The sequence below is a fragment of the Calypte anna genome, chromosome Z (genome assembly GCF_003957555.1).
Source record: "Calypte anna isolate BGI_N300 chromosome Z, bCalAnn1_v1.p, whole genome shotgun sequence".
In the NCBI taxonomy this organism is placed as follows: domain Eukaryota; kingdom Metazoa; phylum Chordata; class Aves; order Apodiformes; family Trochilidae; genus Calypte; species Calypte anna.
The window spans coordinates 40333005-40350825 of NC_044274.1; the positions used below are offsets into that span (position 1 = coordinate 40333005).

At 40.4% G+C, this 17821-nt stretch overlaps 1 protein-coding gene across 2 annotated transcripts in view; it reads left to right on the forward strand.

The window, feature by feature from the left end:
- The window catches only part of MLLT3 (MLLT3 super elongation complex subunit), a 104498-nt gene that overhangs the window by 50468 nt on the left and 36209 nt on the right, over positions 1 to 17821 (forward strand). For both annotated transcript variants that reach the window (XM_030467218.1, XM_030467219.1), the window contains exons 3-4: positions 1632 to 1714; positions 5505 to 5648. In XM_030467218.1, coding sequence (XP_030323078.1) covers positions 1632 to 1714; positions 5505 to 5648 — 227 coding nt within the window. The remainder of the gene's footprint in view (positions 1 to 1631; positions 1715 to 5504; positions 5649 to 17821) is intronic.

The following is a 17821-nucleotide window of genomic DNA, read 5'->3' on the forward strand; positions in this document are numbered from 1 at the left end:
TTTGTTCTTTGGTTTTTTGCATTTGTGAGATGGCATAGTTTTCCTTTTATTAAGGTTGTCTTTCAGTCTGGGTAGGCACCCAAAGTTGTTTTATAACCCATCAGCTAAGTTTCAGCAGAAGGTGCAAGTGCAACAGATTTTGTTTTCAGAACTGTAATGTGCAACTTTGGCAAGGTACTGTTTAGTATGGATAACAGCTGTGTAAATCAGAGATATTTGAAGGAGAAAATGAAAAATATCTATGCTGATAGTATTTTTTGTACCTGTTAAGTGCTCAGGAAAAAGTTGATGTGATATTTTTTAAAAAAGGGACTTGTGACTTACCACGTAATGAAGCCAGAAATCTTTGTAACATTTAATGTATTATTACAGTTTCCAAATTTTCTGTTTCCTGCTGTGTAATTTTTTCCTTGTTTTATTTAAGTGGTTTTCAGTCTCCTGAACTCTGCATTCAGATAATGCAGAAGGCTTTCTCCTCAAGTTGCCTCCTAAAGGCAGAGGAGGAGCAGAGGGGCTCCTCTATGAAAAGGTTTACAGTGTCACTGTAACCTGTCACTCTGCTTAACTAGGGCTGTTATATTTACATTTCTCAAGTGCTGCTGAGCTCTTGGAAGGGAAGGCGTGTCAATATAGTAGGGAAACTGTAACTGGCTTACAATATCACTGAGACCGTAGCACACATGACAAGAGTTTCATACATGCTAATGCAGCATTTGGAAGTGTCTGAGTTGATGCTGTAGGAGATGCATGGTTTCTCAGGCTCAGCCTGCCTTTGTGCCTGTGTGTTAGAGGGTATAAATTGTGTAATGAGGTTGCCAGGCAGCCAGACAGAAGAAGGAAAGAGGTTCTTTGATAATACAGTTTTTGTCACTGGCTAGTGCTACTTTCATCAGAGAGATGGTGTTCAATACTAAAGGGATTTCATGTAGCTAAAAAAGGAAAAGATTGATATACTCTCTATCATGTTTTAAGAAGTCTGAATCCTGTAGGGTAGACCTGGATACTGTTTTAATATAATACAATAGCTAACCTTCCTGAGGTTCTCCACTATATATATACTAGAACATTGTTTTGTGTTTTTCTTCTGCCCAGTAGCACAAATTTCTCTTTTGTTAGTATTAGTTCTAATTCAATAATTTTATTTTAAATGACATTCATTAGAATTAGGATTATAATAGTGTTAGGTTATGCGTACATGAATGACGCATGTCATTCTGCCCTCTACGTATTCAGCTTTCTCAGGGTAGAATCCTACATATTTTCTATTCCCCAAAAGTAGCCTTGTCTGCTCTACCTTTCTAGCCATTCTGGATGCTTGTGGGGTCTGCATGGTGTTGGAGTCCCTGCTGGTTCTGCCCTAGCAGTCTGAGAGGATTGAAAATGAAAAAACCAACCAAACAACAACCCAAACCTAAAACTTGCTATCCCTAAATTGTAGGTTGTATACAGGCAGGAAGAATTATGGCAAAATTATGTTGAGTTGTGTACAAATATGTCCTGCTGTGTGTGTGCAGTTTTTTTCATGGTGCTGCCGTGGAAACATTTTTGCAGACTATTTGCTTGTATGTTTTGCTTGTGTGTTTAACAAAGTCTCTTGCTCTATTAAATACACCTTTTCCTCTTTCTTTCAGTGTGCAAGGATCCACCCTACAAAGTTGAAGAATCTGGGTATGCTGGTTTCATTTTACCAATTGAGGTTTACTTCAAAAACAAGGTATGGAATTACATAATTTTCTTTAAAAAAAAAAAAATTCACATGGAATTGAGGGTTTTTAAAAGACTCACAGTTCAATCATAAACTCAGTTAAAATAATTTCAAAGCTGTTTTTATCAGTGCTGTTGCTCAACTCAGAATTTGTAACTTTTAGAAATGTGTAATTTTATTTAGTAGATGACTGAAATTAGGATTACCTGGTAAAGAAGTTGATATAATTGTTCAGGAGAAGTAATATACCTACTCAGAAATTGACAGACTTTAAATAAGGCTTAAGGAAGTTCAAGAGCCACTTATGGTTTAAAAAAGGAAACAGATATTGATTGTGTCGATTTAATAATGAACTCAGTGTTCTATTTTAGTTTTACAGTTATTTTCAATTTGTTCATGTTTTTATCTTTCAAAACAATTTTTGTTTTTTTAAATCTACATACTTAGCCTGAAAAAACATTGTTTTAGACTGCATGTGAACCTTGTTTCTACTCATCTTAACATTACCAGGGGGTATAGTTTAAAAACAAACCCAGTGCCATTCCATGAAGCTTGCATTATTGTAGTGTCTCAAATTCCAAGTCTAAGTAAACGCTGCACTTACTATGGGTCTTTTAGATATAGAGATATCCTTTAATGTATATAACAGGGTCTATATTAACTCAAAAAAAAAAAAAATATTATGGCATAAAGAGCAAAAAGTAGGTATGGTTCAATGTAAGCTACTTTAGTAACTGCAGTATTTGAGGTTTCTTTTGTATGTCATGTGCCTTGTCGGAGCTATTATTGTACTTCACATGTGCTTCTAAGGTATGTGTGTTTGTTTTATATTACCAGCATGCAGTTCACATATTTATTTTAATCAAGTCACTGTTATGTCTTTAATGTATTGAATCCTTGGTGAAAAACTAAAACTGAAAGTAAAGAGAAATGTGTAGTAAAAGAACTAGATTTCACTAGAACCCTGGTCACTTAAAACTTGTCTTAAACATGACAACTTTATTAGCTGTGTGTGCCTTCAAGCAGATATTTTGTCATCCACAGAAAGTTTTGTCAAAGTGTGAACTGTCTGGATAATTCTGCAAAGGCACTTTCTTTATAAGTTGTAGGTTTCAAACAGGTAATTCTGAAATGTTCCCTGTATCAATCTGTGAAGAGCAGGGCTTAGACTACACTCTTTGCATTTGAAAAAGAAAATAAAACTGCTTCAGAGAGTTAGACTTCACTTTTTGAGAGTTTAGCTTTTTGGTGTGCTTTTTATCTCTGTCTCCATTAGTGTAACAGTTTTGGTTCGTTCAGGAAATCTGATTATAAACAGCCCATTTTCTTTTAACTCTGTTAGAAGCTCACCTGAGAGCTAGGCAGACGAAGTCAGAAGGCAGCGGGGTCAATCACTGAAACATCTCTACAAAAAGCTTCCTATCTGACATTTATTTTTCTGTTTTCCACTTAACACTTTTTGCTGCCTTTTCTGACTGTGGAGACCTGCAAATCTCCGTTCTCCAGCAGGAGTTGTGGCTTAGGCTTGAGATCAAGAGGGCAGCAGTGATTACAGCTCACCTCACGCTCAAACAGCATGTGGAATTAGGAAGTTTGCAAACATCCCTCACCCCTATTTTGGTGTCATGGAATACAACAAGCAGCTGCAGGTCAGGTAGCTCTTCAGACAGCTGCAGCAGGATGTCCTTCCCTGGGACTGGTACAGTACAAAGGAAGAGCGGCACAAAAGTTGAGCTGGCATTCCTGAGGCAAATTACTGCTTTTTCCTAGCTCATCTACACTCCGTTCTCTAAGCCAGTTCACATGTAACCTAGTATAGAAAAAGGAGGTAGAGAGAAAGAGAAAAAGAACAGAGACCATCAGTTTATTCAGAAGGCAGATAGCTTTTCAATTTCTGGTTCAGAAGGTGCCCTAATGAACAGAGAAGGGAGGGCTACAGGAAGCCACTTGACCTGTGAAGAATTAAAGGGTGCCTGTTCCCAGGACTAAACAGAAATTGGAAGTAAATCTAATAGGCATTTCACCCTGGTGACAAATATTCCAAATGTTAAAGAACTAGGGAAACAACAAAGAAACCCCCTCCCAAATCCATCAGCAGTAGGCTGTATTTGTTACTCCTTGAAAAGCATTTTTAGAGCAAAAGTTTCCAATGGCAGAAAATAGGATGAGGCTCATAAACTGCAGTATGTTCTTCCTTCACTTCACACTGTTTTGGAATAACACCAGTGGTACTGGGGTACAGTAAAATTCTGCTTTGAAATCAGTGGTTATGTTATCTGGCTTTCCATAGAATTCTTTGAAGACTCCAATTTATAATTTCTTATAACCGCTTTTATGGCAAAGCTACTGCTACCAAACATTTGCCTGTAGCAACAAGACAATTTTTTAAGCAGACTGGGAATAAGTCACTTGCAGTAATTTCTGAGAGAAATCTTACTTTAATCTTTCTAACAGTAAAAAATACCTTCATCCACAGCTGCCTTTGAAAGTAGTCCATCAAGAATATAGGGAACTGCTCTCTTGTGTCTTGAGAAACAGACTACTGCAGGCCTTTTGTTTTAGGTAATTTCAGTTGTTTTTGCACCAAGCCTAGAGATGAGACAATGAGGATGTCCCTTGACCATGATGAAATCTGATTTAACGTATAGTGCAACTGAGATTCTAGGCTGTTCTTCACATCCTTGGTATCCTGAATCAAAACTGAATGCTTTTTGATGTGAATTTTTTAAACACCTCCCATTGCACAGAACACACGTTTTATTTACATGCAGTGTTCAGTGTGTGATAAGATTTTGCTTTATTTCCTTCTCTTCCTTCATGGTTCCCTTTTACTAAACCTTTTCTTGATTCTGACCTTCCACTTGTGTTCTGCCTTAACGCTGTCACTCATTTGGTGCCTTCTGTTTCACATCTGAACCTTTGGAGGTAAGGCTATTTAATAATGCCTCACAAAAAAGCACTTGACTCACACAGTTTGTAGAAGGGTCTGTGTGAATGTGTAACAAAGCATACAAAGCGTCTTTTTTTTTTTTTTTTTGGTATTATGAAGCGAGTTCTATTCAGTGCCACTGGTGTTGTTTTTCAGTGAAGACTTTCTCAGGACGGCAGAGCAATGATGATTTCCATCAAGATAAATTTGCCTTTTCTTTCTCTCTCCATATTGTTACAGGGAACATTCAGTCTCATTTTTTACCTGCAATGGCAGAGAATTTTAGTTGCTTTCAGGCTGTGGTGGGACACTTGAAATCTAGCTGGCCACACTTGTTTGAAGGCAATGAAGTATCATTAGTAAATAACCAGACCTCCGTACAGAGGGGATCAAATAAAATAGGCTGCAGCATTTTCCTTCTTGCACCTTTCTACAACTCATGAGGAAACCAACGTTGGCTACGGCAGCAGAATTTGCATTTACAATTTACTCTGCAGTGTCTTCAGTGCTATCTAGGACTCAGAAATGTGATGGTGTTGGTGACTGACTTACCTTGTGTCAGCTGAATCATGGTATTTGCCTATGCATATGTCTGTAGCCGGTGCCAAACATGACACAACACTTTCAGTTAAGCCCTGTCAGAACAGTGTGAAGTTCATGGATGTTACCATGTGTTCTCATGAGCTGATAGGAGCTTCTCTGATTTGTTGTAGCTCAGCTCACACTTGGTAAATTCCATCATGTGTCCAAGAGCACAGAGAATGGTTAAAAATGATGTATTTTTAATTCACAGTCTTTATGTAGCTCTTGTTTTCAACTTGATTAGTATTGGTGCTAGATGTTTCTTGTCTGGTTATTTTCAACCCTCAGGAAGAACCTAAGAAAGTTCGATTTGACTATGACTTATTCCTGCACCTTGAAGGCCACCCACCTGTAAATCACCTCCGCTGTGAAAAGCTCACATTCAACAACCCGACAGAGGAATTCAGAAGAAAGCTGCTAAAGGCAGGAGGGGTGAGTCCTGCACCCGTGTCAAAAGCCATCACAATAAAGATGTTGCTGCTTATTGCTGGTGCATAATTAGTAGAAGAAAGATTGACCTGAAGGGGAAATTAAGTGGTTTTTGTGATTAACTTCATGTGAGAGCTTAGTTCTTCTTGTCTTTAAGTGGAATGGGTGAGCAAATGAGCAAGTGCCTATCTTTAGTAAACACTTAGATAGCTGTCTCCAAGCAATTCATGTTTACTTCTGCAAAAGCAGAATTTAGACCTTGTACATGAAGCATTGTTTGCTTGATTTTCCAGAGATGAAATACAGGAGGGCTACTGTGATGGGAGGAAGTAATAAGAAAATGACTCTCATTTGAAGAGAAATGGTTCTATACTAAGCAGAATAAATTTAGTAGTTATAAGGTAGAATAAGGTAGAAACTGTAAGTATAAATAAACCTATTTTAATTTATATAATACATCACACAGTCTGGACCGTAAAGTTTACCAAGACTTCTTTACATGTTGGTAGAATTAACTGATATGAAAAAGCCCAAAGGAAGTTTTTCCACTTGGAGGAGGGAGAGAGCCAAATCTTTAAATTTACACTTTGTCTGTTAGGGGAAACCATTCTACTGTGTTTCACATAATGGCAGAATCATTCATGCAGGTAAGGACCACCAAAGGCACAACCTTAGTACAAAACTGGGCTGTTAAGGACTTCACCTCTCTTTCTGGGGCTGCAAAACCTCCCTGGCTGGAGATGGTGCAACCTTCCTGGGCCCTGGCATCACCATTTCTGGGCTGTCTTTGTGGGGAAAAGGCTTCTCCTTATCTCCTGCCTGAAACTCTGATGTGTCAGCTTACGCTGCTGCTTCTGGTGCTGGTGGTCTCGGGTGAGGCCAATCAGCTGATAAGGGGGTGACACCCAGCACTGGGGAGAGGTATATAAAGGGCGGTGAGGAGCGTGGTGAACAGGAGCAGGTGAACAGGAATGTGGCACGGCAGTGAGTGAGGCAGTTCATGCAGGCAGAGCAAGCAGGAGGGGAACAGCCACCTCCCAGCTCTCTTGAAGGAGCAATGGTCTCCAAAAAAGCAAAAGCTGTTGCTGTTAAGACGCAGGGTGTGTCCACACAGACGGAACCCCTTAAGAGGGACAGCAAGAGGGATGTAGCTGTTCAAGCCTCTGCCTGTGTAGAGTGTCTAAGCCTCGTGTTAGCACCAGAGGACAGTGTAAGTGGGGTCTGTGTGTGATGTGAGCAAGTGAATGACTTGCTATGCCTGGTGGCAGAGCTCAAGGAGGAGGTAGAGAGACTAAGAAGTATTAGGGACAGTGAAAGGTAAATTGACTGGTGGAGTCACACCCTTTCTAACCCAAAAGAAGTGTAGAAGGAGATGGTGAAGCCCTGCCCCTTCTGCCATCAGGCACTTGGAGCAAACCAGGTGGAGGGGAGGGAATGGAAACAGGTCCCTCATCGGAGAGACAAAAGAACAAACAGGAGGAGCTGGAAGCCATTGTGCAGCAGGAAAGCTAGGATGTTGCTGTCACAGAAATGTGGTGGGATGACTCCCATGACTGGAGTGCTGCCATGGGTGGCTACAGGCTCTTCAGAAGGGACAGGCAGGGTAGGAGAGCTGGAGGGGTAGCTCTGTGTAGAGAGTCTCTTGACTCTGTAGAAGTTGAAGTCAGTAACGATGATGTTGAGTGCCTGTGGATCAGAATCAGGGGGAAGGCCAAAAAGTCTGATATCCTGGTGGGAGTCTGTTACAGACCACCCAATCAGGATGATGAGGGTGATGAATTATTCTACAAGCAGATGGTGGATATTTCAAAATCGTCAGCCCTTGTTCTTGTGGGTGATTTTAAGCTGCCAGACGTCTGTTAGGAACTCCACACAGCAGAGGAGGCAGTTTAGGAAATTCATAGAGTGTAAGTAGAGCTGTAGAGCTGGTAAAGGAGCCTACCAGGGATGGAGCCCCCCTAGACCTCCTGTTCACAAAGAGAGAGGGGCTGGTGGGAGATGGGGTGGTCCGTGGACGTCTGGGACACAGTGATCACGAAATAATAGAGTTTTCAATACTCAGGAATGCAAGGAGGGCCGTCAATAAAACCTCTACGCTGGACTTCTAGAGGGCAGATTTTGGCCTATTCAGAAGACTGATTCAGAGTGTACCCTGGGAAACAGCCCTTTAAAACAAAGGGGTCCAGGAGGGATGGATGTACTTCAGGGAGCAAGTTTTGAAAGCACAGGAGCAGGCTTTCCCGCTGTGCCGAAAGGCGAGTCGGAGGGGAAGACAAGATTTTGAAAGAAATTGGGGTAAAGAAGACAGCCTACCGATTATGGAAAAAAGGGCTAATTACTCAGGAAGAATTTAGGAATATAGTTAGGTTGTGTAGAAAGAAAATCAGACAGATAAAGGCACAACTTGAACTGAATCTCGCCACCTCTATGAAGGATAACAAAAAGTCCTTCTGCAGATATATCAATAGCAAAAGGGGCAGAGAAAACCTCCATTCTCTGCTGGACATGGGCAGGAATATAGTTATCAAAGATGAAGAAAAGGCCGAGGTATTTAACACCTTCTTTGCCTCAGTTTTCAACAGTAAGACAGGTTGTCCTGAGGACAGATGGCTTCTGGAGCTTGTAGAAAGAAACAAGAATCTGAACAGCCCCCTGTAATCCAGAAGGAAGCGGTCAGTGACCTACTGAGCTGCTTGGATCTCCACAAATCTATGGGACCAGATGGGATCCACCCAAGGGTGATGAGGGAGCTGGCAGAAGAGCTCGCCAAGCCACTCTCTCTGTCATCTACCAACACTCCTGGCTCACTGGGGAAGTCCCAGATGATTGGAAGTTGGTGAATATTGCGCCAATCCACAAAAAGGGCTGGAAGGAGGACCCAGGAAACTCCAGGCCTGTCAGCCTGACCTCAGTGCCTGGCAAGGTTATGGATCAGCTCATTCTGGGGTCAGTCACACAGCACCTACAGGATGGACAAGGGATCAGACCCAGCCAGCACAGGTTTAGGAAGGGCAGGTCCTGTCTGACCAACCTGATCTCCTTTTATGATCAGGTGACCCACCTGAGGGATGAGAGGAAGGCTGTGGATGGAGTCTGCCTGGACCTCAGCAAAGCCTTTGACACCGTCTCCCACAGCATTCTCCTGGAAAAGCTGTCAGCCCAGGGCTGAGACAGGAGCACTCTGTGCGGGGTTAGGAACTGCTGGAGGCCCCCAGAGAGTGGTGCTGAACGGTGCTGATCCAATTGGTGGCTGCTTACCAGTGGTGTCCCCCAGGGATCAGTTCTGGGCCCAGTTCTGTTTAATATCTTCATTGATGATTTAGATGAGGGGATTGAGTCCATCATCAGCACTTTGCAGATGACACTAAGCCGGGGAGGAGTGTGGATCAGCTGGAAGGCAGGAGGGCTCTGCAGAGGGACCTGGACAGACTGGAGAGTTGGGCTGATTCCAATGGGTTGAGGTTCAACACGGCCAAGTGCCGGGTCCTGCACTTTGGCCGCATCAACCCCATGCAGCGCTACAGGCTGGGGACAGAGTGGCTGGAGAGCAGCCAGGCAGAAAGAGACCTGGGAGTCTGGATTGACAGGAAGCTGAACATGAGCCAGCAGTGTGCCCAGGTGGCCAAGAAGGCCAATGGCATCCTGGCCTGTATCAGGAACAGCGTGGCCAGCAGGTCCAGGGAAGGGATTCTGCCCCTGTACTCAGCCCTGGTGAGGCCACAGCTTGAGTCCTGTGTCCAGTTCTGGGCCCCTCAGTTTAGGAAGGATATTGAGGTCCTGGAGCAGGTCCAAAGGACAGCAACTAGGCTGGTGAAAGGACTCAAGCACAGATCCTATGAGGAGAGGCTGAGGGAACTGGGGTTGTTCAGCCTGGAAAAGAGGAGGCTCTGAGGAGACCTCATCACTCGCTACAACTCCCTGAAAGGAGGTTTGAGCCAGGATGGGAGGTCGGTCTCTTCTCCCAGGCAACTCTTAGCAAGAGAAGAGGGCATGGTCTTAAGTTGTGCCAGGGGAGGTTTAGGTTGGATATTAGAATTTCTTTATGGAGAGGGTGATCAAGCATTGGAATGGGCTGCCCCAGGAAGTAGTGGATTCTCTGTCCCTGGAGATATTTAAAAAAGAGACTGGATGTGGCACTCAGTGCCATGGTCTGGTAACTGTGGCGGTAGTGGATCAAGGGTTGGACTTGATGATCTCAGAGGTCATCTTGTACACTTGTATCAGGTCATTTGTCAAGGGACAAGTTTTACTGGCAAGTGTAACAAATCTAGTCGGTATGGGGACTTTAAGGGGTGGTGGTAGTGGTTTGAAGGGTGAAAATAAGAAACATCCCTTTTGTTGCTCATTTTCTGCCTTCTAATTTTAGGTTTCTTGAGTTAACAAAAGCAAAAATGTTGACTGGTAAACAATGGAATATGGGATGCTTTGATCAAATTTTTTTCCTGAATGTGGTCATTCTTAAAATGTATCACATCATTGCCTTTTGTCTTTGGGAAGCAATAAATTGCTTGCTTTTTTTTTTTTTTCTTATCCATTTTCCCAACAATCCTGCCAAGAAATGGGTTCCCTTTTAATGGAGCTCTTGGTGTTTCGGACTCCCCTCTTTAGGCTTCCTGACCTGTGAATTTGCTCAGTTTGGCAGAGGTGTTGTAATAGCATTCCATCTGTCAAGAGCCTATATCTCCCAGCATTGAAAGGCCTGTTAACACATTTATGAAATGCTGTACGCTGACTTCTGTCGAAGCCTGTAAAGCTGGGTTTTGCTTCCAGTGTAAGTTGAATAGATAACTGAATCAACTGATGAAACATACTCAATTGTATCTCCCATGCTACAGGCTGAGAAAAGCAGGATAATAAAGTACAAGACATGCTTTGCACTTTGTAAAAAAAAAAAATACTTCTAGCTTATGTTTGTCTTCAAGAAAACAAAGTCAAGTCACTGAATTTTCTTGACAGGCAGCAACTGAGGCAAAATGATGTTCACATCCTTCAAAATTAATGAGATACCCTACTAATGTAAAATACTGAGTGGTAGCTTTAAGAAGAGCAGTCTTTAAGATGACAGACTTTTGCTTACATGCTTTTAAATAAGGTTGTAAATTACATGATTGCTGCGCAGTTTGAAATCCAGATCTCTCAGTAGTTTTTCCTCTTCCGAAATTCATGGGATGTGTTGTTCGCTGATGAAAAAATACTAAACATGATTCTTTATTTCTTATTTGCATAAACATGTGTATTACAAATAGTATGTCCTTCTGTAGGGAAAAGTGCAGGCTCACCTGGCACCTGCATGCTGCCATAGTCACAATAGACTCAGCTATATGTTTGTCTCTTGCTGCAGGTTCCTTAAATTACTGCTTGAATGCCCACGACTTCCCTGTCACCTCACACATGCATCTTGTCACATCTAAAATGCAAGCTAGTTGTGGGTATTTGCTACAGGCAATGTTCTTTTGTCTTTTAGGCTAAGAACCTGTTTTTGTTGTTGTTTTACAATAAAGTGCTAGCAGTTTCTCAATGCATTCTCACAATTAGCCCCCCCAATGTGCATCCCATCCTTCATGTGTTCAAAAGTCTAATTGTTCGGTGATACAGAGTATGAGTTAAATCTGGATATTCTGAGCAATTAAACAAGTGAGAAAACAACTGTAGCACATTTTGGCAGTGCTGCTGTGGCCACTTTAATTAAGGTAAACAGGGCATTTGGGGTAGTGCCAGACATGTAGATTCATCTTTGTGGAATATTTCTATTGTAGCATTTTATTTGGGATACCAAAGTGTAAACTTGCAGTTAGCCATCATTAGTAGGAGGTCACCAACTTACTAATTTCTCTTTAAGAATTACTTCTTTAGCCCTTACAAGGTGGATTTGATTTGGCTGCAGGGGTTGTATTTCTGTAGTCAGGATGATAAATAGGAACCTCTGGTTCAGTCTTACAAAGGCCATATCCAATTGTCTTCGCAAAAGTTTTTCACCTTCAGAAAACATATTTTATACACTGAACTTACCCTGACCCCCTGAAAAGATTTAGTTGTTCTCACACTTATCCCTACTATTTACCTACTTAAAGTGTATCTTTCATAAATGGGAACTGTTTACAGAAAGTAGTAAAATATTTTCAAGAGCGTACTAGGCAAATTCAGTCAAACTATTCAATGTAATTCTTTCTGTTCCATCTATTTGCATGTATATTCTAAATACTTCTTTTAGAAAGGTTTGCTGTAGAAATGATGCCACTGAAAATTTTTTACACCATAATGTGAAGCTAGCATGTGTGCGGATACGACTGTTGGATGTGTTGTGATACAAATATTCATTTGGTCTTGGTGATCCTAGAGGTCCCTTCCAACCTTTATGACTCAAGGGAATAAGCATTGTATACCATAAGCACCAGAGACACCTTGTATATAGATGATGACTTTTAATTAATCCATTTCTTACCAAGCAAATATTCAGGCTACAGATAGTGAGGGAACTATATAAACAGCGTATTCTACAGAGTTCACTCTATAGACAGAGTACAAAAAGAAGCATGGATAGGCACAGTAGGATTGAAGTTTTCATCGAGTAAACTCTAGTTTAACTGATTAGTTGCAACCTATAAATATGAGCACCTGAGGGAGAAGAGGGGGCACTGCGATTCCTGTGTGTGGATACGGACAGACAGATGACACTGACCAAGAAATTATAGTAATTAAGAAGCAACCTTCAAATTTAATGTGGACTTTGAATACTGAATCCCACTAAAACAATTAATAGATATGGTCTTACTCCATTGATGTATTTCATGTTGTGAGTAGTGCTGGTTCTGTTGGTTTTTTTGTTTTACATGCTTTTTAATTTCAAGAAAAAACTGAAAATTATACTGAATCTACATATTAAGTGAATAAAAATGAATTCATTTTGAAAATGCTGAATGACATCTACCCAACAGATAAATTGACTTTTGTGTTTGGAAACACAGGCTTGCTTAGGCATAACTTTTTAGAATATGATATTTTGGCTAATTTAATTTTGATTGTTGCAGCAAAAAAGTGAAAATATTTTCAGCCCACATTAACACAGCCGTTTAATATAGACAGCTTTTTCATAGCTGCCAGTATATAAATAAAAAATGTTTGTATTGTGTAACACATCTTTTTGGAAGGAGTCTAAAAATCAGTTGTTTAATCAAGGAGTACACAGACTAAATTTAGTAGCGGAATTATCTTTTGTAAAAGGAAAAGCCATATAGGTGCTCCTTAGAGGGCAGTTACCACTGTAGACAAACCCAGTAAAATTAGTAATATTATTACAAATATATATGGCTACTAGTGATACAGCTTGAGGTTTCAGATTTAAAGGCTGTGAGGATTAGGTCACTGTTAGAGTACAAATGATTCTTTTCAGTAACAGAGGTGTCCTTTCTGTGAAATTGATTTGGAAATAAAAGCAGCTCTGCAGCTGTATCAGGACAAGTCCTTCCCTGAAGAAGACAAATGATCTATTAGTAAGTAAAGAGAGAGGGAAAGAATCGTTCTTAAAGGGCAGATTTTTACAAAAACAATATTAAGGTAAAAATTCAGGTTTCCCCCCCCCAGATTTTCTTTTGTTGTTGCTTTTTCACTCTTTGTGGTTTTGCTATTTAATAGTCAAGATGTATCTCTTCATTTTCCAGGCTTTGAGATGCCTGCATAATTCCTGTTCTATAACCTATGTTCCTAATCCATGTAGCAAACATGAAATAGTGGGGATTTCCCTCTTTTCTCTATCCTGTCTCTTTTCTTGCAATTCTTCTGTGTCTGTTGGAATAGTTGGCTTCTACCCAGAGCCAACCTTAGATATAATGCTGCTCTAGGGAAGGGATTATCTTTAATCTTATGCTTTTCATAATTAAGTAATTGAATTTTCTTAAACTATATATTACTTTGAAGCAAATAACTCAAAAGAATTCTAAATGGCTTTCTATTCTTTTGTGAGTTTTTCAGTTGAAATAGTAGTAATAGTTGTTCAGAACAACTGGATTTTTGTTGTTAGTACTTTCAGCAGTGAATGAACTTGATCTTCACTGTAAAACAAAGTGGGCTGTGGCAGTACAGGACCAGACAAAGTCCATTTGTCTGCTATTTATGCACAATTAGCATAATTCATCTTCAGGGCTGCAGAAATATAGTAATGGTTCATTTTTCGTGGAATTCAAACAGATACCTCATAGCTCTTCCTGAAAGTACTAATTGAATTTTTCAGCAGCACATTGTAGGAAAGCTCAGCAACCTCCTCTGAGGCTGCTGAATGAAGCTGTTCAGACTGCTTCTGACTCCAGGAGTCCAGCCTGGGACTTTCCCAGGGCTGCTGTTTAACAAAAAATTTTTAAACCGTATTTTGATGTTACTATCTCATCTGTGTGTTTAGCTGAAACTTGTATGGAATGTCATCTTAGTCATGGTCTAGGAATCCTCCCAGTTACAGTGTAGACCAGAAGAAAGCAAAATTAAGACAGGTATTTTTTTTCTTCTCCATGTTTAGTGATGTATGTTAAGTAGTTGCCCACACTGATTGTCCAGTTTTCCTTTCACAGAGAAAATGAGATTGAGTGTAGCTCCTTCATATCTGATATGCATTAATAAAAAGAACTCTCCTTCCAAAACTGCTCATTAATTGCAGTCTTTGGTTTCACTGGAACATGTAGGCTTTGAAGCAAGACAGGGAAAAACATCAGTGAGCATCTTCATTTTCTTCTGGTTTTGTCCATTCACATACATCAGTTATTTCATTAATCAGTTGGTCTTTTCTCTATATCTTGACTTATGTCCTGTGCCGTGGGGGCATCATCTCTCTATCTTCATTAGATTTCAGGCTGTTTTTTTCGAGAGTTCACCTGAACTGACGGAATTTCTATATGCCATGTGGAGCAGCTCATCAAACCTTTTTTCTTTTCTTCCTTGAATCTCTTCAAACCCAACAGTCATGTTTGTATGTTGAAGCTTCTCCTGGATAACACAGGGTGTCTTTGAAAAATATTTAGCTGTGTATCATCTGTGAATTTGCTGAGAGTTCACTTGATCACCCTGAATTATTAATCAAGACACCAAACAGTTTTGGACTATGTCTTGATCCTGGAGGACACCATTAGTCACTGATTTCTAGCTGGACCCCACACAGCTGAATAGTACCATTTGAGTCTGATTGTAACTATGCTGACTGCTCTCAGTCGTGTTCTTGTTCCTTCAGTGTCTGGAAGTAGCTTCCAAGGGCATTTTCTCCATATTCTTCCAAGGGACTAAAGTGAGACTTACGGCACTCTCTTTCTCCTTTCTTGGAGGTGAGGGTAACATTTGATTTTCTCTAGTTACCACGAGTTGTTCCTGGTCACCAGGGACTAGCTCCCTCAGTATACTTGCTTGTATCCAGTCTGGTCTCATGAACCTAAGTATCCTTGAGGATTAAATGTATCCTAACTCAATCCTCCTCTCTGGCACTGACTTGTTGCCATAGGCTCTGTAAAGGATGCTTCGGTGTTTTGAAGGCCTGAGAAAAGAAGGTCTCATTAGTGAAAACAGAGGCTAAAAGAACATTGAGTACATAAGCCAAGTTCTTTGTAATGAGGTCTTTTGCTCTGTTGAGCTGTGGGCCTGTTTAGCTTTTTTTTTATGGTGTGTCAGTTTTTAGAAGCATCTCTTGTTGTCATTCACATCATGTAATATTAGCTGTTTCCTAAGAGTCCAAAGAAGTTCTGTTCTTGAGGATTATGAAGTTCCTGCTGACAGTTAAAAGGTATAATATGTGGGGGGCTGGGGGGCCTGTTGATTTTTTTGTTTGTTTTTAAATTGAATTTTAAAGAAAACAACTGAACTTGGATACCTAGAATCATAGGATATCTTGAGTTGGAGGGAATCAGGAAGGAATCAACAAGGATCATTGAGTCCAAATCCCTGCTCTTCACTTGACTACCTAAAACAAAACTATGATTAAGAGTGTCATCCAAATGCTACTTAGACTCTGACAGGCTTGATGCCATCATCACTTCCCTAGGGAGTGTGTTCCATTGACTGATCACCCCCTCTCAGTGAAGAACCTTTTCCTGATATCCAATCTTAACTTCTCCTAACACAGTTTCATTCCTTTTCTTCATCTCCTGTTGCTGGTCACCCATGCTGCCCCACCATGAGGAGGTTGTATACAGCCATAAGGTCACCCCTCACTTTTCTATTGTCCAAGATGATAAATTCAAGTGACCTCAGCTGGTACTCAGAAGGCTTGCTGAGGCCTTTCACCACCTTGGTCACCCTCTTCTGGACATGCTCTAATAGTATGATGTCTTTCTTATGTTGAGGTGTCCCAAACTGCTCACACTTCTCAAGGTGGGTCCATGCCAGTGAAATGCAGAGGAGGAGAATTACCTCCCTTGATAGGTTTCTTGGTACAATCTGTTCTGTGTTTCCCTTATTTGTACCTGGGTATTTAACTGTAAAACTATTTACTCTTGGCCGTGTTTCTAATGCCTGCCCAGTACCATGTAATCCAGTACACACAATTGTTTTTTAAAACCCTTTAGAGGTTTTAAACCTTGTAAGTAAGTACATCTAACTCCCTGCTTTTGTGTGACCTCTTACCTTACATTTTACATGTTTGTTTTTTTTCTGATAAAAGGGATTTTGATGAGGACCATATCTTTTTTCTGAAAAGAGATCTATTTGGAAAACAAAGGTGTGATTTGTTAGCACGGTGGCCAAAAAGTTAATTTCATGTGAGATTGTTTTTGGTCTTCTGTCCTCTTTACAGACGGTAAAGTCTCTGGTCTTAACTTAACTGTCTTATGGCATATATTGTTAATCACACAAAAACTTTGAATCCACAATTGCCATGTTTTGTAGGGTTTATAATGAAATAACAGGCTGCATGATTCAATACACTGAAATTTTCAGGATTATCAGTTTGGAGTTGGTTGAACTTCTTTTTATTTTAGTGAGCTAGGCTTTTATGCTTCAGGGAGAAAATGGAAGCGTTCAACATTAGGAGAAAAAATCCTTGGCAGAATTTTTTGTTTCTTCTTCTTTCTTCTTCTTAAAAGAAGGGCAAACCCTGAGCCTCCTGACTGTATTTCTCTCCTACCTGAATATGAGTCTTTTTCTCATGAGTGGATGAATAAAACTACTTTTTGTCAATGAAATACCTGGTTGAACTCTATAATGGATAACCTTATATCTGCCTTTTCTGAAAGGTTTTGTTTTAATGCAATTGGTATTTTCCATGAAGTTTAGGGGTTCAAACGTTTTAATTTTAATCTTATATAACCATCCATTTGACTTAGTCTGTGACAGGAAATAGCGACATACATTTTCTTTGCCTGTTCTACAGGTGTATGGGATGCCCATGTGGCTACAGTCCTTGTTGCTGACAATTTAGTAGTCTGTGCCTTCCCTTGGATTCAGTGGGGCTGAATTCAATCAACCCCTTGGCAAGTTGAGACTGAAAAATATCTATTAGGCTAAAGGAAATCACTCTGATTCACGATAGCTAGCTGATGTTGACATTACCATGATTACAAGAAGAATACCATTGCTTTTGCCCAGCTGAGAGTTGATATAGTTCTGGCTCCTGGCAGGCTTTAGTTTAGGTGGCTGAGAAATGGGAATGAAGAACTGGGAGAAGATTTATTATATACCCTGTGTGGAATCTTACTTGACAAAATGTTTGGAAACATAAGTACCTTGAAAAGATTTATTTTTTTAAATATATGAACCTGTGGTCAAGGAAGGAGAACAACTTTGCATTCTTCCTCCATCTTTGAATTCTAGCAGCAGTGTTGAAAGGTAATACTCAACTTGCAGTCCAATACAGGTAATTTATTACGTAGACATATTCCTTAATATTCTCCAACCTCCCACATGATCTTTTGAATGAAGTTATCTTCAACAAGATTTATTTAGAGTGATGTCTAAATAAAAAAGAAAAAAAAAAAAAAGAGACCCTGTAGCAGCAGCTGTAGGAAGCAAGTATCATCTTGACTTGGAGATGCTAAATGTGTAGTATACAAATCTACATCTCAGGTGTCCCAGTTTTGCATTTTCCATTCCTCCCTTAATGTAAGGTGAATAGAGGTTTGTGAAGGGTCAGTCTCTTGCCATCTCCAATTATGAGAGGATGTTTTGGTCATCTGAAGAGGCAAGGGTGACCACACAGGTCATACACAAAA